Here is a 27525-nt window from a genome sequence, read left to right as displayed (position 1 = left end):
AGGTTCTCCCATGCACGATTCTTAAAGCAAAACATTGGATAACAAACTAATATGTAGGCTAATTTACTTGAGGTTCAGATAAAATGTTTTATTTAATGTTGTAAATGAGTCTATTTAAAATATATAATTTAAATGAATTCATTATATAAAAAAATAATGAATCATGAATGAAGACTTGTTTAGTCCAGAGTTATTGAATGAATCTCTTGAATGAATAATTCAGACATCAAATACAATCACTGGTCTCCACCTATTGGCATAATGTAACAAATACATTCTTTATTTAGTTCCAAAGGTCAATTACTCATTTTAATTGCGGCTTCATCAGTCTATATCCGGACTACTCACCCTCATATGGTCCCAAACCCGTAAGACCTTCATTCATCTTCAGATCACAAATTAAGATATTTTTGATGAAATTCAAGAGCTTTCTGACCCTCCATAGACAGCAAGGTCCAACCACGTTCAAGGTCCAGAAAGGAACTAAAATCATCAGTGGTTCAACTGTAATTTTATGAAGCTACGAGAATACTTTTTGTACGCAACCCCCCCCCCCCGCCCAAAATAACGACTGTATTCAACAATTCTTCTCACCCTAGCGCCATCACAGAGAGTATATAAAGGAGGCAGATGGTGACTCGGGGAGAAGAATTGTTCAATAAAGTCAAATTTTCATTTTTGGGTTAACTATCCCTTTAATGTTTAATGTACACCAAAATGTCCCAGCCCAGGCCAGGGTGTCCTCTCCAAACCCCCCATCCCCCCACCCCCCGCTTCTGTGACCCATGAGGTCATGCATAGATTATCAGGTCTCTCTGCATTTAAATCCAGATTTATTTGCACTAGTCCTTGAAAATCTCTACATGAACACACTTGCCCAAAAACGTTGTGGGGGACGAATTTACGTTTTATTAAAAGTGCGGGAGACACACTACTACTCACATAACTGACTTATTTTCATCTTCATTATGTGGCAAACAAGAATCAAGAAACAATTATGTTTTTTCAAAGGTTAAGTATTGTGATAAATGCAACAGAATTCCTTCATTAGGCTACCTTATGAGGCAACTGACTGGATGGGCCTGACTGACAGGTGGGTGGGCCCAGCTATGCAACAAGATCAACATACACTTTTTGTGCCCAACTTCAACTTGAGGACTGTGTCATCCACATGGCCCCTGATGACAATTAGCTAGTCAACATCTAAGCGAAGACATTGATGGATAGATGAACATCGCACTATGTCCTGTGGGAAACATGGAGTGCAAGATATCTAGTCAAATCTACTCATGCAAACTGGGCCCCTCTTCCTACAGTATTTTGCTTGCCAAATTGCAAAAATAAGATGACTGAGCTGAGAGCCAGTATTTTATTACAATGCAAGATCAGAGACTGTTGTATTTTAACCTTCACAGAAACTTGGTTATCTTCTAACATACCAGACTAAACCAGACAAAATCCCAGGGAGTGTTATTAAGGAATTTAGTTTTCACAGATATTTTTAATCTCTTCCTTTCTATGGCTGTTGTAACTTGTTTTAGGAGAACTGCTATTATTTCAATAGCACTTACTCCAATCATTTTCAAATGTTTTGCAAAACATTTAAAATTTGCTTAGAAACAGAATGACCTACAATTTGCTTATACTAAAGTGTTACCAAGGATTCTTATGTTAAGCTGCTATTTATAGATTATTGTTCAGGTTTTTATACCGGTATTAAACCAAATTTACAGACAAATTGAGTGCACTGGAACTGCACACCTCTCTTTGCAAATGGATCATGGATTTCCTTACAGGCAGACCACAATCTTTCAGTTTTGGGACCAACAACTGTAAGACATTAATCATAAACACTGGATGCCCCCAAGGTTTTGTACTAAGCCCATTATTGTTCACACTATTTTAACTATGATTGCATGGCCACCTTTTAGAGAAATTACATCATTAAATTTGCTAATGACACCACTGTCATAGACCTCATCAGTGGTGATGACTGGACAAAGTACAGGAGCAAGAAACAGTAACTTAACCTTGAACATCAGCAAAACTCCAAGGTAGTTGTGGATATTAGAAGGCCTGCTACAGTATGAAACCACAAGCCACTTCATATAGATAGAAAGGTTAAGGGCCTATACATTTCTTGGGGTTTAAATCAATGAAAACCTATCGTGGTCATTCAAAACCAAAAAAAAAAAAAAAAACACAACAGGGATTTTACATTTTTGATGTAACCTTTCCTCAGTGAATATGACAATAAATTGACTAAATCTAATATCTGTGTGATATTCTGGTCTCTAGGTATTAGATATTCCAACAAAATTTTATCTTGCACCCAGATAGGTCAGATCATTGTAAAAATTAATAACACACCTCTAACACATTAAATATTGTGGATTAGGGCTTTGTTCAAATCTTTCCCCTTAAGCGTGAGCAGTAGTAATCATAATACTTGATTTAGCAAACACCACTAATTACTTTTTTATGCTAACAATGTTTCCCTCTCTTCACAAACTTTCACTGGTCTGATGTCTGTGGCAGTGAAAGTTCCACTTTCAGACTGGAGGATGGAAAGAATACAGAGAAAGGGAGCACAAGTCATGAATAACTGAAATAGAACAGTAGGAGAGGTGAGACGAGGGTGTGTCACACTCTCTTCACCACCTTCCCATCAAACATTAATGGAACAGACGAACAGCACAACACACACACACGCACACACACACACACACACAAAGATCCTGCCTTTCCATAGTTGTTTCAACACTAACAAAAAATTATGAAATTATATTTTTTAAGTACCTCTGAGCATGTAAAATATGGTACATGAATATGGTAACCTTCCAATACCATACGCAATCAAAGAAGGCTATTTAAGTTACTATGCTACATTTATTTATTTATTCAGAAAAAGTAACAACAAAAACAAATATGCTGTAATTGGTTTGCATTATATATATATATATTTTTTAATCTTTCATTCACACACTCTTGTACACCTGCTGACACGATCTTTGGTGTCCTTTAACCTATAGGACAACTGCACTGGTGAGTTGTGAAGACAAAACAACCCTCTGTCTGCTGCTGCTCCGAAGTCGGGTTCAGGTCTGAGGAAAAATCAGTCCTCAAAGCAGAAAAACATCACATCACTTCAGTTTGAAGACTTTCTATCATCTAGCAATTCAGTGATAATTGTATCTGTGATGTGACTTTAAAGTCTAAAAGCACTGTTGTTTTTTAGTGAACTTTTAAAGTGTTTTTGATGCTTGTTACTGTAGGCTATGTGATGCTTTTTTTTGTCTTCTGAGTTGTCTACTGTATGTAGCAACCGCATACTGGTAGTGCACTGAAGCAAGTATTTGACAAATGCTCTTGACATCAATGAGACATATGAGTTCATCGCTTCATTGAAACAAAGCCGGCAATCCTATTCTACATCTGACAGTATGTGTGTGTGGGTTTAGAGTTACTGCATCACGGACCACTTACGCACCAATACCCTATAAACCCTTATGCCTTACCAGAAGGAAGTTTAGAGGGAAAGAAAATCAAATAACCATCTCTCTTGTTGTGTCAAGCTAAGATGAAGTTTTACTGTGAAGCAAAGAAGGTAAATAAGCAGGAAAAGCCCTTGACAGGCCGCCTGCTCCACAGCTGTGAGCTTCATCTTTTATTCATGTGCGGGAGGTAAAGCGTGCTACTTCTGAAACCAGCCACTTAACCCATTAAGAGCACAACTTTGAACTGGTTGATAAATTATTAACATTAGTGTTTATTAGTCTGGCAGACAAAAGAGATGGAAAATATATAAAAAGAAAAAATAAATAACCTAGAGAGATGAACACTGAGTACTCAAAAAGTCAGAAAAGCATGGGAACGGGATGTGATGTCTTAACAGAGTGATCATCTCAGCACCACTCTAACGATGTACCTTCTCAGGTCAAATACCAGCCGGTATGTTTACTCAGTACAACAAATTCAGTTAATTTATTTCATATATATGTGTGTGTGTGTGTGTGTGTGTATATATATATATACACACATATACATAGTATATACATATATTTACTGTATTAGTGCTGTCAAACAATTAATTGCGATTAATCGCATCCAAAATAAAAGTTTTTGTTTACATAATATATGTGTGTATTGTGTATATTTATTATGTATATATAAACACACACACACACACACACACACAGTATATATTTCGAAAATATTTCCATGTATATATACACACATACACAGTGGTGGCCAAAATTATTAGAACACTAGTATTTTCAACAGCTGAATAAATAACAGTCAGTTATTTCTATCATTTGCTGTAGTGTTTCAGTAGGAAATATTAGTTTACATTTCAAAACATTCATTTTGCCATTAATTGTAATAATCCATTGAGATTTTTGTTTGCACAAGGAGTCTGACAACAGCCAGTGCTCCACACAGAGATCTGATCTCATCATCATGACATGAAGAAACAGAACAAGCAAAACATACAATAGCATCTTGGAGAATTTGCCACAGTTTTTGTGGATTTAGTCTGTCTCAGTTTGCTCTGTTTCTTCATATAATTCCAGACAGTTAATTATTTATTTTTAAGAAAGTAAATAATATTTACTCAGATTTAAGGGTTAGTAGTTATAATTTGATCTCACATTGGTAAAAAAAAAGAATTCTCATGATGTTTTTTGTGTCATGTTGTGTCTTCCAGAGCTCAGACAGTGTATTTCCTGTCAGTCATCTTTCCATAATGAGATCCGGACAGAATATGTTTTGATCTCCATGGTGACATGCGACATTAACCAGACACAGAGCACAGGATGATACTATAATATCATTAAATCATCTCTCAAACACACACACACACACACACACACATACACACAGTCCTAATAAGGACAGCTCACAGGCAGATAACAGAGCTTGTTTGTATGGCTGAGGTTGTGCCGTTCCTTTAAGTGAATAAAGAAAATGCAGAGCACAGGTGCTCAAATTCAAGTCTCAAGATGTCTCTCGCAATCTCTCACAATTATACAAATCATCTTCTTTGAATATTTGCGTTTAGATCTAGGAGTATAATACACTAATTATTCCATCTACAGTTTAATTTTTCCTGCAGAAAAATAAGACGCGGCAGTCAAAATATACAAAAATATGTTTGATTTTGTATCTTCATGGGGACATTCCATCAACTTTCCTAGGGCCTTGCAGTCTTCCTCCAAGTCCACAATTTTGTGACATAATGCCACTTTGACAGAAGTGCATTAAGGGTTCTTTGTGGCCGCAAAGTGGATGATCATGAGAACCCTTCTGAAACCTAAAATGACAAATGGGACACCCTACAATAATGTGGACACAATGAACACAAATGCACATAAAGTGTAAAATATGCAAGAACCTAAATGGCATGCATTCTGAAATTGCTTAAAAATTTCTTACAGTAACTTTCATGCAACCACAGCAGCTGTTTTTATTATAATTTTGAACAGAATTTTATTACAAAGTATCTAGAGGTTTAACTGCAGTGATTGTTACGAGTGTGACTGTTCGAATTTTCGAATTTCGTCTTCTCTTCCTCATAACATTCCCATAACTTGGCCTTTTTCTCACTCTTCACACTGTCTGTTCACACGTATGTTCACCTTGATGTCAAATGTAACACATCTCACTGTCTCTAAAAAGTGAGTTCACACTCACCATGTTAATTCCATATCAAGCCCATCAGAATTAATATCTTGCACATATAACACCCCACTATAAAAAATAAGTTTTTTTTTTCATTTATTTACTCTGCAAGGGTTATACATGTCAGAGAGCTCTGATGCACAGGAGGAGGAGAAACTGATGGACTCCCTGCAGTAAATGCCTGCCATCGTCAGCTTTTACAAGAGTTTATGAGAATTGTTAAAGCATTTCTCTTAACATTGAATGCAACTACATTGAACATTGTTTGTGGGTAAAACTGAAAGGCTAAGAGATTGGATTCTGTATTTTACTAGGACTCTTTAAATAAAGAAAGCATTGTCACCTGTGTGTAAGTGGTAGTCTCAACTTCACCTCATTAGAGCTGTCTCACCTTCTGACATAAACACACACGCATAGTCAGTATCACTAAGGGGATCAATACTTTAATCAATATTGTAGTGCTGAGATAAGAGATAAGAGCTTAACTAGAATCAGACATCTGTTGTTAATGGTGGTTATAGCATGTCTAGAGCAGGAGTCAGCAACCTTTTGGGCATGAAGTGCCATTTTTAATGTTTCTTTTAATTAATGTTGCTTTTTAAACAGTACATAATCATTTTTAAACATTCAGATAAAAATCTGTATTTGATTTTCATAGAAATAGAGCAGAATCTTAAACATTTTTCAAATATATATATTTATTACTTTTTATTACTATTTTTTTATGTTAAAATAAGACCTTGAATAACATTGATTTACAGTGTAACCCTACTCAACCACTTTTATTCACGGTTTGAAATGCAGAATGACACACCTGCACAAAAACTGCCCACACCTCCCAACGACCGGGCGCTCTGTCTGTCTCATGCCGACGTAAGGAAGACCCTATCTAGGATTGACCCACGCAAGGCTGCGGGTCCTGACAACATACCTGGCCGTGTTCTGAGAGACTGCGCTGCACAGCTGACAGATGTGCTAACAGATATCTTCAACACCTCGCTGAGCCAGGCAGTCGTCCCCACATGTCTCAAATCCACAACAATCATACCGGTACCAAAGAAATCACCTGTGTCCTGTCTAAATGACTACCGTCTCATAGCACTGACTCCAATCATGATGAATTGCTTTGAGAGGCTAGTCATGCACAACATCAAAACCAGCCTCCCCAACACACTCGACCTGCTCCAGTTTGCATACCGTCCAAACTGCTCTACGGACGATGCAATTTCCTCCACCCTCCACCTGGCTCTTACCCACCTAGAAAATAAAGACTCCTATGTTAGAATGCTGTTCATTGACTTCAGCTCGGCATTCAACACAATAATCCCACAACAGCTCATAAATAAACTAAACCTGCTGGGCCTTAACAATTCACTTTGTAACTGGATCCTGGACTTTCTAACCGGAAGACCTCAGTCAGTCCGTGTCGGCCACAACACCTCGAGCTCTACCACACTGAGCACAGGTGCCCCACAAGGCTGTGTACTCAGCCGGCTGCTCTTCACACTGCTGACCCACGACTAAACTGCCAAGTTCAGCTCCAACCACATCATCAAGTTTGCTGATGACACAACAGTGGTAGGTCTCATCAGCAACAACGATGAAACGTACCACAGAGAGGAAGTGGCACAGCTGGCTGAATGGTGTGGCACTAACAATCTGTCCCTCAATGTGGAGAAGACAAAGGAGGTTGTGATGGAGAGAGTCAGCAGCACTAAATTCCCTGGGGGTGCACATCACAGAGGATCTCACCTGGACCACCAACACAATGTCACTCTCCAAAAAGGCACAACAGCGCCTACACTTTCTCCGCTGGCTGAAAAGAGCAAGTCTCCCTCCATCCATCCTCACCACATTCTACAGGGGCACCATTGAGAGTGTGCTGACCATTTGCATCACTGTCTGGTACGGGAACAGCAGTGCTGCTGACCGCAAGACCCTCCAGCGGACAGTTAACACAGCTGCAAAGATCATCGGTGCCCCTCTCCCCTCCATCCTGGACATTTTCCTTACACGATGCTCCAGCAAAACCAACAGTATCGTGAAGGACTCCACCCATCCCTCCCACAGTCTCTTCCAGATCCTACCATCAGGAAGACGGTACCGGAGCATCAGAGCCTGCTCCGCCAGACTGCTCAACAGCTTTTTCCCCCAGGATGTGAGAGCCCTGAACTCAAATCACCCCACCCCCCTCTGAAACCCCATGCAAACCCCTACCTCCTGAAACATGGACCACCCCCCAACCTTACCACACCAAAGAAAAAACTGTATGGAACTTTTTTTGTGCAATTCGAAGTGTGCTACACACAGGTGAGTGGGCCTGTACAAACCACCTGTAGTAGAACACTATCCTCTATGTGCAATAGACACTTTACACACACTGCTGCGTGCACACAGTCCCACAAAAGACTCAGCAATATATTTATGTTTACATGCTCATGCAGTACAAATCATCCTGCACTGTTCCCCAACCAGCTTCTTGACTCAAAATGTTTCTTTTTGCACATGTACAGTATTTGTGAAGCATTCGTATAGTTTGTATTTTTATCTTTTTTTTTTTTGTTTGTATAGGGTAAATACTTATATATATATATATATATATAAGTATTTACCCTATATAGTATACTTATAGTTAAAATCTATCAGTAGGTTAGTTATGTATAGGTTTATAGTGCTTTTTACTTCATTGTTGTATGTCTGTATTTATGTAGCACCATGGTCCTGTGAGGCACGACATTTCGTTCCACTGTATGTCCGCACATGTAGCGGAATGACAATAAAGCTCAACTTGACTTGACTCGACTTGACTTGAATGTGTGTGTGAATGTTGTTCACACAATACCGTCATTGTGATTTGAGTGTTGAATATACCGACTTCGAAAACTGAACAGGCAGGAACATAAATACACAGGTTAATTACACAAACACAGCTGGAACAGAATTAACTAATAATCACAAACAAATAAGGACAGGAAACAAACCAAATATGGACATAAGAGGTGGGAACACATGACACACAAGACAGAGGACTGACAACCGCAGAATGCAGTTTTCACAATTTTCCCAATCTGCATGCCATAGGTTGCTGACCTCTGGTCTAGAGGGTTTGCGCAGTAACAAAATGAAATGCTGAAGGGACTACTTTGAATTTTAATGTTATATGCTGTTAATAATTGAATCCTTTAGAGAGATAATATATACTGTATATATATATATATATATATATATAAAAAAAAGTATACTCTATTTTTAGCTTGAAAGAAATACACACACATATATATATATATATATATACAGTATATATATTTCAAGCTAAAAAATATTATACTTTCAGTCTGTGTTGTGCTTACCAGACATATTCTTAAACTGCAGCTTGTAGTCATCTGCATTATATTTAAGGCTTTGACGGCCTTCAGTACTGCCACCAGAAATGCACCCTCCTAGTCCTACCTCAATATGTATGTACAAGTGTATGTTCCAGCCATCCAACAATACATCCCTTTTCCAAACCGCTTGTCCTATGTAGGGTAGTACAGGAATGCTGGAGCCTATCCCAGCATCTCAGGCCATATGCAGGGAAACATCCTGGACAGATGTCCAGTCCATCACAGAAGTATATGTTTCCTCCTGCAGTTTATAGCAAGTGAACGAGTGGCTCCTGGTGGTTCCATCACAATGTCACTTTGTAGGAAATGCTTTCCAGAAACGTCACCCTCTCTGTTCCTCAGTGGTGGAACAAGCTGCTAAACATCACCTTATGTTGTCAGCACAACTTTAAAAAAAAAAGAAAAAAAGAACAGCAGTAGACCGCCTCTTCTGCAAGGCTTAGCTAATCCACAACCAAAAAAAGGTCTTATAATAAATGCTAGCTAAATATCCCCAATAAGAACTCAGAAAGAGACACAAGAGGGAGTGTAGGAAAAAAAAATTGCATAATCTCCGTATGACTTCCTCCTCTGTATCTCTGTACGTGAGCACATAAAGGGGATTAATTTCAGAACAGTTGAATAATGTGAGAAGTATTATCATTATCAGCACCTGTCTCTCAGGGTAATTATTCTAAAACTAGTAGGAATCTCCTTCTCTCATTCTAATTAATTAAACAGAATTGTCAGACCACCACAGCAAATGAACCCCAACTACTTAAAAAAAAGATCCTGTGACCATCATGACAATCCTAAGAGAATGGTAGGGGTGATAATTTACTGGTGAACATTACACTACTGCTAACCTGATAAGACTGGCTGTATTAAACCAAGAACCTATTTAGCTTAATGACTGGGAGGACACTGAGTCAGAGTGGGAGGGTCTAAATAAGAGTTAGATGGGTCGAATTTGCACAAACTCATATGATGTGATTAGTATAAACTTAGTATGAAACTGGAGCAAAAGCAGATCGTATAAAAATGCATAAATGAGATACAAATTGGTATGAATTTGCAACAAATCAAAATTTGTCACAAGACTGTACTGAATGGGTTTGAATCAGGAATTGGAGCAGTTTGAGTCAGAGTGGGAGGGGGCTGCAGAGTGGAGGTGGAGCTATACAGATTGAGGACTGTGATTGAAGAGAAGAAAGAGAGACAGAGGTGTGACAGAGAGAACGAGCTGCTAGTGCTGTGCATAATCCTGCTCTCCCAGCTGGTCCCCATTAGCCAGGATGGAGCCGGCAGACCCTCAGGAGAGAGAGTCGTGGCCAGACCACGTCACTCCCAATGCAGATGATGGTCTGCAGTGCACCAGCGCCGGGGGAGCCTTACTGACAATTTCAGTGACAAGGGAAAAGTAAACAAATTACATTAATACACCATCGTCCTCAATGCATGTAGAGCAGCACTTGGACAGAGGGTCACAATGCCCATCCCTTACAGTGATGCCTGGAGAGATTCATACATATAAACTGCAGAAAATATATTAATGCTACTGTTCAGGGTTTTTCTGTCTATTGCATCTCTGCTATTGTGCTAAATTGTTCATTTAGTGAGCCCTCTGTTGCATTCATATGTGGGTGCGTTCGATGCTGGTGTCTCACAAGCCAACTCGTAACAACTTGATTGTGGCTAAGGGGATCTCACCTGTTTTTGATTAAATCTCACCCTCTTCAGTAAGAGGCTTGTCACACAAATAGTGCAAAAGGCTGTCAGAGTAATAACTGCCTGATTTAAATATACATATTTTTACTTTTTTAAATTCTTGATTTAGTAAAGCTCGCAATTAAGAAGTACTTAATTGAATGAATCAGGATGTAATGCATGAAGTAACTTCACATTTTGAATGTGCATTTTTGAATATATGTGCCTTTCCACGGAAAGCTTTTATCTGCTTCAGTATGAAAAAAAAGTGTAATACTCCAAGCATAAAAATATACACAGAACAAAAATTAAGTAGAACCAAAACTTCTCTCCTCTTATTTTCTATTCTGAGTGAAAATAAGTCTTTTTATTGCTGATCTTATCGTTCATTCAGGAGTATGTCTTCATATAAAAGCACACATAAGTCTATATGAGTTTTCCAGCTCTGAATTATTTACATTATTGGACTGAAACAACACAACACAAAAACAAAGTAAACAAAAGTTATTTGGCTTAAAGAGAGAGTCGTGGCCTAATGGTTAGAGAGTCGGATTTGTAACTTCAAGGTTGCGAGTTTGAGTCTCAGGTCCAGCAGGGATTGTGGGGGGAGTGAATAACCAGCGATCTCTTCCACCTTCAGTACCACGACTGAGGCGAGAGCCTTGAGCAAGGCACAGATTGTATTTTACTAGCAGCACAATACATGGATGCTTGTCACAAAAAGGCTGAGGATTTGACCAATCAGTGGTGTACTTATTCACCCACACACACAGCACATTTCCTAACCTACAGCACATATCTTCCTGTTTACACCTTTTTTTATCCATTGTAGGTTTACATAAACATTACCATTACTTTGACAATACATCACTTCATTTGTCATGCCAGTAAAGCACATTTGAATTTATGACTCAGTGAGTGTCTTGAGTCCCCTTGTGGACAATAGAATTTACTAAAGTTAAAACATGCTCAACCATAAAAACAACAACTGTGTGGTCAAAGAAAAGGATTGATGGCCCAAATAATATGTGTTAACTTTAACTGCTGGTATTTTCAGTGGAAACTTCCTTGGAATATGTGCATGCAAGTTTACATACTGCACAAAGGAGCAGATACACACATATGGAATGATAAAGAGACAACACACATTCCTCTCAGACCGCAGCATACTGCCACTGTCTTGTGAACGGCAGATACTTTTTTTTTGGTCTGTACAGGTAGGTCAGAATAAACAGCTGCAAAACTGATGTGTTTATGTGTGTAGGGAGAGGGTGTGTACCCCCCCATCCCCCCGCTTGCTGTACTTTTTTACTGTGTAATAAAAGATGTTGTTGGCAAGGAAACCAGCATCTCTGACCCACAAAGAGAGTGTAAGTGTGTGTAGTGTGCGCAGGCAGGGGAGATACAGGGAACATGCCAAATGGATATAGAAGACATGCTTTTAAAATTCCCAATAGGAATAATACAAGCAAAGCTACTTAAGAGGACTCGAAGAGGTTAGAATCACGAACTCATAACTTCATGACTTCATGTCTAAGATGGCTGCCGCAGTGTTTTTCTGAACTTGTGTAAGGTTTTCAATCAAACTGGAATCTGAAGAATCCTGCCAAAAGTAAAATTTTTCTTTTGAAGATTGTGTTAAGAAGAGTCTAATCTACGTTAAATGGCAAAATTGTGGATTTTATTGGTACTTGGTTTTTGGCTTTAGGAGATCTTTGGGCCTAATAAGCCTTGTTGATCAAACCATGCCACCTAAGGCTACAAACAACAGCACAGAGGAATATGTCACCATGGTGCAAGTGCGTGAACTGTTGGAACGGCAAAAAGACTTCTATAGAACCTTGCTCGAACAACAAGAAAGAAGTTTCAAAACTTGTGTACAAATCATTGTTGACTCCTCAAACAGAAGGATTGATGACCTGTCAAAGCAAATTTTAAGGTGAGTCTAGAAATGACTCAAAAAGAACTTGATGATATTAAAATCTCATGTAAGACATGGTCTTCAAATTGTAATGAAACCAGGACAGATCTGGACACAATCTGCAAAAGTTTGATCACAATTTCAGACAAGACAGAATATCTGGAAGGCCAGGCAAGACGCCATAATATTGTTGTGGAAGGCATTAAGGAGTCTGTAAGAGAAAAGGTGTCTGAATCTGAAGAAAAAGTGAGAAAACTCTTCAGTGAAAAATTACAGCTGGATCATCGGAAAATAGAGTTGGATTTGGGCTCATAGAGTTGGGAAGTCAGTGGTATCATCAGAGAGCCCCGACCTATTGTTGTCAGATTTTTGCGATTGAAGGATAAACTTGCAGTTTTGGATAAAGCAAAGAACTTAAAGGGCTCTGGCATTTTTATTAACGATGACTTCCCTGAAACCATCCGGCAAAGAAGGAGAGAATTACTTCCAGCAATCAAGGCAGCCCGTGAAAGAGGCTACATTGCATATCTGAAATACGACAAACTTATTGTTCATCCACCTATCCAAAATCCACCAAACAAAGGAAGGCAAGTGTTCAGAGTTTGGTTCAATAGATTCATTATTAGTTATTTGTTGTATTTTGATAAGTTAATCACATCTATTGTATATTTCTTTATATACATTATTGATTCCAACAAATTAGTTTTTGAAGCTGAGACCTTTAAACCATTTGATCTTTCTACAGTCGATTCTTATAACTTGGATGTTGACCCAGATTTAAATAATTTTTCATCATTGAATGCTTCAAAATCTTATAGTTTTTATACTGAAAATCAGTTTAATGATTTGTGTAGATCTTTGCCTTCTAATGTTTTTTCTACTTTTCATTTGAACATAAGACGTTTATCTAGGAATTATTATAATTTTATTCATTATTTATCTTTATTTAAACATCAGTTTTCTATTATTGCTTTATCTGAAACATGGTTAAATGAAAACTCTAGAGAAATGTTTAAATTATCTAAATATAACTGTGTTCATTATGTTAGAAAGAACAGGTTGGGTGGAGTATCTTTGTTTATTCATGAAGATTATAAATTTAAAATTAGGGATGATCTTGCATTATTTTCAAATAGAAGTAATGTGGAAAATGTATTTGTTGAGTCAATAAATTGGTCATGGAGGAAGAAATATTATTGTTGGTGTTATTTACCGAGCACCTGATTCCAATATTCAAGATTTTAGTGATACCTTTGCCAACTTACTTGATTTGATAAACAATGAGCATACATATTGTTATATTTTGAGTGATTTTAACATAAATCTTCTAAAAAAAAGTAATTTGATACCCCTACTACAGATTTCCTAAATATTCTTTATTCTAGTTATTTCCTCTTATTCATAAACCTACAAGAGTAAAAGAAAATTCAGCAACTTTAATTGATAACATTTGAACAAATTCTCTAAGTCAAGGAATTAAATCTTGTTTTATGTTCAGACTTGTTTGATAATTTTCCTATATTTCACTATTCTGAAATTAGGGTTAACAGGGTTAAACGATCAAAAGAAAGTCAGCGAATTTCAGCGAAAGAGAATTATGAGTAAGTTAAATATTTCTAAATTTAAGGATCTGATTTATAGTACCTCTTGGGATGATCTGTAGAAGGAATATAATGCTGATAGAGCATATCAACAATTTATGACTGTTATTAGTTCTAGTTTTAATAAATGTTTTCCAGTCAGTAGCTCTGCGAAGAAATTCAGTCAGGACCTTAATAAGTCTTGGTTTACAGTTAGTTTATGGAAAATGTTGAAGACAAAGAACAAACTCTATAGAAAATATATTTTAAATCCCACTCCTCTCACCTATGGTGTTTATAAATCTTACAGAAATAAATATAACCATTCTATTAGATCAGCAAAAAAGCAATACTTTGGTGAAAAATTTAAGAAATGTTCAAATGATATTAAATCCACATGGAAAGTAATAAATCAGTTGCTGCAAAGAGAAAAGACCAACTCGGAATCACCTTCAGACTTTGTGGATTGAGAAAATTCTTTTAATGATCCATTTGACATAGCTCAAAAATTTAATGAATTTTTTGTTAATGTTGGTCATAAATTAGCTAATAATATCCCTATTGGTAATGGTGTATCCCTGGATTATATATCAGGAAACTTTCCTATTATCTCTATTTTTAAGCCACCTGAAATTCAGGAAATAAGTGAAATTATTGATGAATTAAAATTATCTTCAGCTGGTCATGATAATATTTCTGTATTTCTTGTCAAACAGGTGAAATGTTCAACATTGTTCACATTTTTTCTCTTTCTTTGAAAACAGGCATTGTACCAGAGGATTTAAAAATAGCTCAAATTATTCCTCTGTTTAAAGCAGATGATCCGCAATGTTTTAACAACAATAGACCTATATCTATTTTGCCATGTTTCTCAAAAAGTTTATAAAAAAAATAGTATATAAACGGATTCTTTCTCACTTAGACTCAAATTCTATTCTTTATAAGCATCAATATGGATTCCGAAAAAAACACTCTACTTATATGGCTTTGCTTCACCTGATTGACAAGGTTACCCTTGCACTGGAAAATCAAGAATTTGCTTGTAGTATTTTTTTAGACTTGTCAAAAGCTTTTGATACAGTTAATCATTACATTTTATTGGATAAATTGTATAAATATGGTTTTCATGATTTTACATATAAATGGTTGATGAATTATATTTTTAATAGAAGACAGTTTGTTTGTTATAAGGGTTGCTATTCTAGCAAAGCAAGTCTACTCTGTGGGGTTCCTCAGGGGTCCATACTTGGACCATTACTATTTATTATTTATTTAAATGACCTGTCGAATGTTTCAAATATTCTTACTCCAGTAATGTTTGCTGATGATACAACCTTAGTTCTCTCTCACTCAAATTTTAATTAATTGATTAAGAATGCAAATTATGGTTTACTTGCTTATGCAAATTGGTTTAATTTAGACAAATTATCTTTAAATATAATAAATACAAGTTTTATCATTTTTAGTGGTAAATAAAATATATTTATCAAAAATTATTATGGAGTCTATTGAGGTGCCTCAAGTGTCAACTACAAAATTTTTGGGAGTATTTATTGATGAGACCGAGTTGGAAAGAACAAGCTGATTATGTGAGCAGAAAAATTCATAAATCTACTGGTATAATAAGGAGGGTTAGGCATCTTGTTACTACAGAGTTTCTACTTATGCTTTATTATAGTTTAATTTATCCGTATCTTTCATATTGTAATATCGTTTGGGTGAGTACTTTTCCTACTCTTTGAAGAATTTTTGTTCTTCAGAAGAATTTTGTTAGGATTGCTACCCGATCAAACAAATATACTTCATCTGCTTCATTTCATAAACTTCAGGTTCTTACCGTTTATGATAATAGTTTTCAAATATGTGTTTTTATGTATAAGATATATTCAAGTGAAGGTTACTTTCCAGAGCAATTTAAAATGTATTTTAAAGTAAATTCACAGGTTCATTGTTATTTAACTCATCAACTTTCAAATTTTGATTTTCCTGAAGTTCTCACTTGTAGAGGTCAATACTTGATAAGATTTATGGGTGTTAAATTATGGAATGATTTATCTCATCTAGCAAAAAAATGTTCCTCTTTAATATGTTATAAAAGAAGAATAAAAGATCATTTAAATGCTGCTTTGTAATAATTTATCTTGTATTTTATGTACCATATATGGTTTATTTTTGAGTATATTCTGTTTTTTTTTTCGACATTTGTAATTAATTTGTATATATATATTTGTTATTGTAATCTAGCTCTTCATTTAGTTTCATGAGTTTATTTGTTTTTCATTGTTTAGGTGGAGGCTCTAAATATGCCCTTTGGGTTTTCTGCCTCTCCCTGCACAGTATATGGATTGTATTATATAGTTTTTGTTTGTTTATTGTGTTTTTATTGTATCTATTTACCCTTGTGCAAAATAAACTAAAGCTAAAATAGAGAATATAAGAACTGGGTCTAAAATAGGGACCATGACTAGGCATAGGATGATGAATTTCCATGACTTCTAAAGTTGTATGTGATTATATAAGGATTTCTTTTTTAATCATGGTATTGAGATTGCCCTCACAAATTACAGTTTCTTGCCAGTTAAATATTTTAGAGCAAGCACACTGTTTACCTTTTTCAAAAATCCAATCATATATTGTCTCACACCCATCACTTTCCCTGCTTTCCTGCCCTCCAGCTCATAGAGTTTGCTTTATCCTTGACAAAAGCAAAGCAGAAATGCATCTAGCTAAACGTATGAAGTTCACAAATCCTCAAGAGAGTTCACAAATCCTGTGCATCACACTCTCTTATTAGAGGTTTTCTCTGCTCGGTGCAGCAGAGAAATTCAGCATATCTATAGCACAATTACAGTGAGGAGGACAGGCCGAAAACACCATGGCAGTTTCTGAAGAGCTATTACCATAAAAGCAAACTCAAGAGAGATGCTGTTGGCTTACTGAAATCCATCAATCACAAAACTGACACACTAACCTATTAGAAGTTTAACTGGTGATCAGGCTCCATTCCAAACATTAGCATGTTACCTACTTACACAACACTGTAAGGTGTCTAAGGCATGCTACTGATGCTAAATTCATTCTAACTGTAGACAGCAAAATTATGTTGCCAAAATGTAATTTAGTATTTATGACTGAAATATTTATGTACTGTTTGTGCCCACTGGAATATCAAGTCTTTAGCTTAGCAACATGCTGATGTCAGACCACTGGAATCAATTGGGAACTTTAGTTGACTATCACACAGTTCTCAGTGGAAGCTACATGTGTCACAAACCAGTCCATTTTAGTTAAAGCTACACACAAACAAACTCTGATAGGACTGTTTTAAAAGGGTAATAGATCCTAATAATCAGATCCACACTTTTGGGGAACTCCGCCATAAATATAATGGCATACTTTGTCATATAATAATGGCATATAATGGCAATTTCAAACAAGGTTTATAGTCTTCAGTGAAACTCACAAGCACATTTATCGCTAAAAGTACCTAAAATTGGGGAGGCATACAAGACAGACCAACAAGATAGACACACCAGAGTATGCTAAATGGGTAAAGCCTACCTTCTAAAAAAAGGATAATTTAATCTGTCCAGTCAGCAATATGATAGCAATATATGGTTAGACATTTCTCAATTATACACTACGTCATGGCTTAAACTGCACTCTCTCTCTTTGCCAAAACAAATTACTGTTGGCTGCAGTGAGAAAACCACAAAATTCAACAGAAATCATGCAAACTCTGATTAACCAATCCCTTTCCCCAAATCATTGTGGCTGCTTTGGAAGCACTCCCACTGAGCAATTCTTTCATCTTTGCTTGCTTAAAACACCTCTGGAAAGTCATATGCCAACTCGCAATGAAAGAAATTAAGGCCAGCTGACATGTTTTTGCTCACATCCAGCATCACTGACTGGATTTTGTTACCATGGATGGCAGATATCCAATCAACATATGAAAAGAGTAGAGTCCAAACATGGTCCCTTTAGGAGCCACTGAGCTGCCACAAAGCAGACTTGTGGCTCAATAGTTCTGCTAACACAGTTTGTATCAAACACAGAAACACACACATGCTTTAGTGTCTGTTAGGGGAATCTGAGCAGTCCTGGAGAAACTAATAACACTGGAGTTTGGCCCAAGCCACTGTCTCCAGCTTAATTCCTCTATCCTCCGGCCACAGCATATACCACCACACACAGTTTCATTCTCTTCCTTAGTTAACTTTATTCCTTAACTTTGCTCCAGATGAGCAGTGGAAAAAGAAGGCAGTAATTTGGCTTTCCACCAACCACAACACTGCCAAGAGACTCAAAGAGTACCCACGACTCCAGCGGCATTTTTATCACATACTTACAGAGAAACACACGCACACACTCCTCTTGAGACTTTGTCTCTCTCGCAAGCTCGTCACTGTCACCTAAGCTGCTCTCATCTCCTGTCAGAAAAAGAGTGGAGAAGCAGGCAGAGTTCACTTTGTCTTTTCTGCATTTGTCATCTCATCTTTCACACACCCCTTTATTTGTGCGCTTTCTCTGTCTTTCACTCTTCCCGAGGAAAGCCCTAGGCGTCGAGTAGCATGGTTTTTACTTCCACAGCCCAAATACATTGAGGTTGTGCCGAAGCTGGTTCCTGTTACATCACTGATGATCATTTGGGCTTGTAGGTGGTATTATACAGTATTATATTTAATCTTATATTTGTGCTTCAAAATGTAAATCAGCCGCTTATGACTTTTAGGTGTGTCACTTGTAAATTCTGGTTTAAATACTGATCTCATTTCAACTCAAGTTTAAATAATGATTTCACATATCCTTTAACCTCAAGAATCTAATGATAACTCAAGTTTAAACAGATTTCCTGTAAAGTCACATTCATTCACAGTTTCACAGACATAAACTGACTTTTAAATATTAATGTCTTTAAAAATTAACTCACATAAAAAATACTCCTTAAATATGTATGTAAACTCAACTTTAAATACTGATTTGATATAAACTAAATAAAGTAAATTATTAAATTATAGTAAAGTAAAAAATTAAGTAAAAACTAATGTAAGCTCAGATTATGTAGATCTGTAGTGTGTTGCACAAAGCTATACATATATAGCACTACTACTTATGTCTCTAGGAAATTGTTATTTTTTCCTAATATTTAACCATTGACTATATGTACTGTTGACTATAATAATATAATTGAGAGCTATCAATTTTAACATTTATAGACTTCACATAAACCCTTCATATTAAATCATATTAACCTGTGCCCTTCCGTAAGTAGGAAATACACAGAAATTGAACAAATTTATCAAACATTAAATTCTAAATTACAGATGAAACCTTTAAGCTACAAAAGTTATTGATTTTCTCATTTTTCTTTTTGTTCTTTGATTAACAGACATCACAGCAGCTGGGTTATTAGGTTTTTTGGCTGCTATTACTTTAAGAGCTGCTGCTGCTGAATGTGATGCGGATCTTGCAGCCTTGTAGTTTCTTTCATGCTTTAATGAAAGGGCAGTCGTGGCCTAATGGATAGAGAGTTGGACTTGTAACCCGAAGGTCGCAGGTTCGAGTCTCAGGTCCGGCAGGGATTGTAGTTGGGGGAGTGAATAAGCAACACTCTCTCCACCCTCAATACCACGACTGAGGTGAGACCCTTGAGCAAGGCACCGAACCCCCAACTGCCGCAGCATTGGCTGCCCACTGCTCCGGGTGTATGTTCACTACCGTGTGTACACTTGGATGGGTTAAATGCAGAGCACAAATTCCGAGTATGGGTCACCATACTTGGCCACACACCACTTCCCCTTAATGTGAAATGATACAGGACATATTTGTACATGCAATTGAAGAGCACACTCTACAAGCACAGTATAATGGCTGACAGGACAGGAAGATTCGTTTTTACTGATATATGGCCTGGCAACATCTCATCTGACCGCAGTTCGCTGATTTTATACTGAAGCTGCCTCATCACCTATAACTTTTCTGCGTTAGTTTGATTAGCGCCTGGTGCTGAGGCGTAGTGGGGTGCACGTCTGAAAAGTCTCCTGTTTGATGCGGTCGTAAAGATATTCTGCATCTAAATAAATGCAATTCTTGTCAAGAAAAAATAGACAGAAGCAGCAGTTGTGATTGGAGTGATTATAGGGTTATACTTCATATAACCCTAACTCCACCCCTGCATTACCGGCATTAAATTTTGACAGCACTAATATATATACAGTGGTGGCCAAAATTATTAGAAAACTATTTATTTATTTATAATTATTAGAACACTATACAAAATTGTCAGATTTGTGCCAAAATATGGTTGCAATATACAGAGAAAAGCACTTAAACAAGGTGAATTTGAAATGGCTGCTTTAGTTGCCTGCTGTTTAGCTGCAAGATTGTTGTCTCTTATAAAATGACAACCAGTTAAATAAAGCAAATAACACGTCAAACTTACTGTATGTATTTGCATTTTCACAATAACCACGTAAAGATCTAGACAACTGTAAAAGAATTTGAGCAGACAGAATCTTACCATAGAGATAGCACTTCCTGTCTGTCATGTGACTCTTCTTCAGGATGTGTCTAGATTGTCATCTAGATTGTCACCTAGATTGTCATATCTTTCTTCACTGGACACATCCAAAAAACAGCAATGTTATGTCCTATATGTTGTTTGGGTCACTATGATATAGTTTACTTAGAAAACACCTTCAATCTGTGGTCAAAGCCAGTGTGATCATCTCTGACACAATTGGACAGTTTGTGTGTGTGCTGATTCACAGGACTGTGGTCAGACACATCTCAGATAGACACACTATCATTCCTCCCCCTCCCTCTCTCTACTTCCTGTGCGAAACTGGCCTCCTCATCTCCTCCTGCAGTAGGCTCCTCTATTATACTGTCAAAATGTTATATGAGCTGCAAAGCACATGATTTGTTCCAGAGCCTTTATACGAGACATCAACCTCCTAAAACCCAGAGTCCTAGTCTTTCTGGACCCCTCTGTCTCGGTTATGTATATGTGTAATATATAGTACATGTCATCAGATAAGGGCTTTTACCAGTCATTTGCTTTCTGTTTAGACACATATACAGCAGTGTAACCACACATTTCCGGATGTTTAAACTTGATCAAACAAAACTCTGTACAAAAAGCTAGTTTTTGTGCAATCGTCATGATACAAATATAATGTGTAACTGTCCAATCGATTCACTTTCACTGAAGGAAAATGTCTAGAACACATTTTGCATCTAAACATACTTTCTGAGAATACATCTGTCTGTTTAAAACGGGAGGCATTTAATAAGATTTGCTAAAGATTCTACTTTATTTCTTACATTTGCTACATTTATAATGTTTTTTATTGTTATGCTGATAACATCCAGTGTGTAATAAAAAATATTAAATTAGATTAAAACGTAACACTTGCAATGGTATTTGTGCAAAAAAAAAATCCATGTGCCCTCATAATCGTAATCAAAATAATTGTTCGTCCACAATTTTTTTCTTACAGTGTCAGTGTTCAGAGGAACAGGTCAACACTTGAACGCTTTAGACTGGGACATAAGAAACACATCTTAGCTGCACACACACACAAGCATGGACCTTGCAGGCTGTTTGAACAGAAGCTGTTAAAATGCGGGGCTTAAATAATACATGAATGTTCTTCATGTAATGTTGAGGGTAGACGAGGGGAAGCTGCAGGGGAGTGGAGCTGACCCAGAGAGGGCAGAACCTCACCCAACTAAATTACAGAGATGTGTCAGCCCCAATACCCTAAAACAAGACAATGACAGAACAGATAGACAAAGAAGAGCTGAAGGCTAATGCAAAATAACAGAGAGAGACAGCTAGAGAAAGAGACAGATTATGTGTGACTGTGATGAGAAGAGACGAAAGATCTTTCCAGACAAACACAAATCCCACAGAAAGTACCCTACACCTAAACTAAATATAAGGGATCTTTTCCATTTATATTTATAATATATTCCAATCGCCAGCCATAGTACTAGTGTATAGTACTACACTGTAAATTTTGTCAAGTTGATAAATTACACACTTAATTATATGCAAATTTTAACAACAATGGAATACACTCTGAAACATTTTGCATTTCTCCAGTCATAGGCTTCCGGGTTTCCAATGTAGGTTACTTTAAAAAAAAACATGAAAAAGAATGGTACATCTTCCACTGAAACACACAAGTAGCTTTGACACACACTTGACTCTATGGCAAGAAATAAGTATAAGCAGACAACAGAAAACAATCTTTCTTTGCCACCACAGCCGGCACCGCATCAATATCTTGCAAGAAAGGTAGGGAATCATTAAAAATGAGAGAAAGGATCACGAAAGACGACTTTGGACTTAAGAATACTCACTGGGCACTGAGCTGTCGGCCTTTTCCACTTTCAGGCTACACAGCGGTGAAGAAGCAGAAGATATTCTGGGTTCGAATGATGTAGTGTGGTCTTGCTCTGACACTTCTGGTCTGGTCTGGTCTGGTCTGGTCTCTGCATCCTTACTGCTGCTGGCTGACTCCTCCACCATCAAACCCTGCAATAAATATTTTGAATTAACTATCTTCAAAGAAAAAACACATTTTACTTTTTAAAGAGCCCATAGTACACTTTCGTAACACTTATAATATTAATCACGGTTTCTTGCAAGGTTTTTAGATTTTCATGACAATTTTTAACCCTATTTCTGATCTGATTATGCAGGTTGTACAGGTTCAGTTGCCCCCCCCCCCCCCTCCCCCTTTGGTGGCTATGGTTAATTGGGTCATCAAATGGAAAATCAAAATGTCCTTGATATTTAAAAGGCTACTCGACAATAAAACGTACTGCAAGTTCCAGTTCTCAAAACTGACTCCAAAAATAAAACGCCAAGATCGGAACCCATCTCATGATAACCAACTACCAAATGTAGATGATTAATCACTCCCACAAAGAATCTGTGGTTGTACAACTCAGAAATCTTAGGTATGTTTTCCACTGAACTGGAACAGCCATTCTTCCCATATTTTTGTTTTACATATCACCTGATCCTTGCATGTTCATTTATAAAAAAACATTTTTTGGCTATGTTGATGATTTAGCTACCAACAGGAGTAAAATACCCTCAGTTCCATTTAACACATTCTACCATGGTAAAGTTCATAACATATTTTTTCCAATATTTAATAAAACATTTAGGCAGATTTTATTTGTGCCTGCACATAATTAAAGATCAATGCTATGATGAAGAAAGCATGTTCAACATGGCTCTAATCTAATTACTCTCTAATTGTGTAAGACTGCTATATAAACTCTCAAACAGTGTGTTGATAGCCACATGATGAAACGTCTCCTCGGCAAGTAGAGCACTGACTACACACTGCCAAAGCTAATAGGCCCTGTCAGCTGCTCCACTGTTTTTAGCAGCTGTCTTTACTTTGATTTCTGGGGAACGATGAAAGTCTCATCTTTCTAGTAATAGAGCCCAGATATGAGACAGACTGCTCCTAGATGCATCAGGCAAACAAGAGAGACAGAGGGAGAGGAGACATTGAACAGCACCAGTAGGTGAGCACTGATGAGATGCTGTCCGACCACAAAAGGACGGTGAGATGCTGAAAGGGAGGAAACAGGGGATCTATCAGGCCGAAATCTGGATTTCAGCAAAAGCTTCTGTGCCCAAGCAGATTAGTTTTTTGCTTTTTTTTAAACCATATAACCATGGTAATGAACCCAGCCCTGGACAGAAACCCTCAGTAGATCCTCCAGTCTGAGATCCACAGTTATTAAAATGCTGAAAATTTTGTTTATATGAGATTTAGAAAACATTTCTCTCTCTCTCTCTCTCTGGTTTTCAAACATAGAAAGTGTAATTAGATATTGAACAGGAGTTGCACAAGAAGTTGCCAGAATGCCGCTGTTTTGACTCCCTGCCAAATTATTACCCTTGTTGAAATCGCTACCTGATTGCTTAATCCTAACCCCACCCCTAATCCTAACCCCTCCCCCACACCTAACCTTAAACCTGCCAATACTAAAAAGCGATTAAAAAACCTACCAATTTTAACAAGCGATAAAAATGTATCTGTGGGGTATTTTGAGCTAAAACTTCACATATATGCTCTGGGGACATCAGAGACTCATTTTACATCTTGTAAAAGAGGCAAACTAGGTCCCCTTTAAGCTGTCATTAAAGGGATAGTTCACCCTAAAATTAAATTTCTGTCATTATTTACTCACTCACATGTTGTCCCAAACCTGTATTAATTTCTTTCTTGTGGTGAACACGAAAGAAGATATTTTGAAGAATGTGGGTAACCAAACAATTGCTGGTTCACATTGAATTTGATAGTAGGAAAAAATCATATGGAAGTCACTGTGGACCAGCAACTGTTTGGTGTTCTTCAAAATAGCATTTATGTTCAGCAGAAGAAAGAAACTCAGGTTTAAAACAACTTTTGAGTAAATTATGGTATAAAAATAAAACACTATGACTGAATTGACAGACAGATGACAGAATTTTTACCTTGTACCTATAACTATTCCTTTAACGTTAACAAAACAACAAAACATAAATAGCAAAATCCCTCACTAATCTTGACTGAAAAACTTTAATACAGTTGCTTTAGGAATCAGTCTATGTAGTGTTTTATTTTTATATTTGTTCATTCAATTTCTTGAATGCTCCTGCTAAATACACCTATTGTACCAGAAAATAAAACACTGTTTGTTTTATCTGTATATTATGTGTATCTTTGTTCTTATTTTTTAATAAGAAAGATAAAATAATGGCAAAGATTTTTATCTTTACCCACTTTGGCCAAAATATCTGCCATTCTTTTTTTCTTTTTTTTTGTTACCTTGAAAGGCTTTTTCTTTATAATAGGGAAATTAGTTTGGCTGTAATGCTCAGAAAACTTGCAAAATAGTAAAACCAACATGACAAAGAATCGTGATAAGATTGTGAATTGTAATATTTCTAAAAAAAAAAAAAAATCATGATATGATATTTTTTTCCATATCGCCCACCCCTAATTTGGCGCTATGTGCACCTGCACCCCCCCCCCCCCCCCCCACCATTTGTTGTAACACTTCTTGAAGCATCAAATTAACTTTGTAACAAGTGTAAAATTTGATGATTATGGTTGCTGCTGAGGATAAAGACAAAGAATGTTGAATAAAGAACATATGAAAACATAGTCAATTATCATAATTACATTAGTATAAACCAATTAAACTCCAGAAATTCAGTAATTAAGAATTCATAAAAGTATAGATCCATGAAGTTGTTCATAGATGCTGTCAATACATCAGTATTGTATGCTTTACTGTCTATGTAAATATAAGTATCTATAATGAATGTAGAACCTGGTAGAACCTACTTTTACGTAAAATAAACATGAATACTCATGAAATCACATTTTTGAAAAATTATTTTAAATGCTTTTGTGTTAAAAAATGAAGTGGGAAATGAACAGTAGTCATTGTCTCCTAGAAAAAAAATTTAGTTTCACTATGGCACACGTTAATTCATCAAAAAGATTCACAAAGCCCTTTACATCCCTTCACTCTTAATATGATGTACACAATATAAAGTGGGGAAAAAAAACGAATTCAAGGTTTAATACATGGTACAACATGCACACCTTTCATTGCTCTGCCTTTCAGGTATGAGAAGAAAGAAGCAGGAGAAGAAAATTCTATTCATCTCAGCAAAAAAAGAGAGAAACAGATGATGACGACTACCTATGTATGTTGTGTATTTATTTTTATGTATAAATGTATGTATGTGTGTTTGTGTGTATTTATTTCTCATTCATTCATTCATTGAAGCTCAGAAGCTAAATAATTTACAACACCAAAAAAAGTCCTGTTTAAAGTCCTGTTTGTGCTGAATATTCACATTAATATGAAAAGGCCTTTTGACCCCTGGTAAAAAGGGAATAAGCCGAAAGAGAGAGAGAGTATGAAAAGACCTCTACTGTCAAAAAACAGTCAGGTATCAGTCTTACTATATGTTCACCTTTTATAAAAAAAAAGGTGTTTTGATAAGTCATGAAAAAAAATACTGAAACGGTTGCCTTCACCCTCCCACACTCTGACATGATTTTCAGTGCCCCCTGCTTTCAGAAACCCTTTGGGATGAAGGTAAGTGCTATTGATTTGCACTTTCTGCCTCACCAGGACTTCATAGCAGTGTGAGCTGACCAACTGACTGCTTGCCTCTCAGCATGGCCCTGACCTGCGCTTGTGTGTGAGAGAGAAAGACAGAGTATATAACACAAACGTAATATAAATGCAATTTATTGCAACTCATGCATCTGTCGCAACTCATGCAACTCAATCGTATATATTATCAAAAAACTCTCTGTATACGTGTTTGGATGCGTGTATGTTTCTGTCTGTGTGTCTGGACCAGGTCATTAGGATGTGTATTCAGCTTTGGGCTGTTTATTTAAGGGGAGGTGATGATGATTCAGTGACAGTTGATTCACACTACACCGCCCAACAAACAGCACCAACCACAGCAAACTCACTTCTGTCTGTCACACCCAATGCTTCCTTTATAATTTTGCTAAGCAAAACCTATTTCTAAACTTTCAGTCAACTAAGCAGAAACCATACCATGTTGTTCACTATGCCTTGCTTTGAGAAATGTATTTCTATATATACAGTGCCCTCCAAAAATATTGGAACAGTAAAGACAAAATTGCTCAGTTGGCTGTGGAGTCAAGACATTTACAAATATGATTAAAAGATGAATATGAGACAAAACTACAGAATGTCACATTTTATTATTGGGTGATTCAACTCATAGATGTTTTACCAGCTAAGAAGATCAGCACTTTTAGAGTTTCATCCCCCTATCTGATGTGAGCATAAGTATCGGAACAGTTGCCTCTCAGGTCTTTCTAAGTGATCAGCTGTGTCCTGTTGCATTAATTCTTCAGGTATTAAAAGCAGGGAATGTGTCGTATCAGTTATATCTTATACTTCTGTATTCTGAATCTTACTTTACTTACTTTACTTTTGTCATTTAGCAGACGCTTTTGTCCAAAGCGACTTACAAATAAGAAAAAGTAACTAAAACTAAAAAGTTACAACTCTATAAATACTATCTACCCACATATTTAAGAAAATAAAGAAATTAAATAAAATTAACACATGCATATAACAACAACATTTCAATAATAAACATATCAATGAAAAAATTAAATAAAAAGCTACTACTATCCCTTGCCGGTGTCCCTGCCCGGTGGAGTCGCACGGTAGAGTCGAT

The 27525-nt window shown here is 36.7% G+C and overlaps 1 protein-coding gene across 2 annotated transcripts in view; it reads right to left on the bottom strand.

The window, feature by feature from the left end:
* The window catches only part of LOC306842657 (genetic suppressor element 1-like), a 212116-nt gene that overhangs the window by 136535 nt on the left and 48056 nt on the right, over nucleotides 1-27525 (bottom strand). For both annotated transcript variants that reach the window (XM_079373625.1, XM_079373626.1), the window contains exon 2: nucleotides 22629-22803. In XM_079373625.1, the coding sequence (XP_079229751.1) occupies nucleotides 22629-22803 (175 nt within the window). The remainder of the gene's footprint in view (nucleotides 1-22628; nucleotides 22804-27525) is intronic.

Source organism: Barbus barbus (assembly GCF_936440315.1).
Source record: "Barbus barbus genome assembly, chromosome: 23".
In the NCBI taxonomy this organism is placed as follows: Eukaryota; Metazoa; Chordata; class Actinopteri; order Cypriniformes; family Cyprinidae; genus Barbus; species Barbus barbus.
Note: the sequence above shows the minus strand (reverse complement) of the source record. Positions and strands in the feature narration are given on the sequence as shown.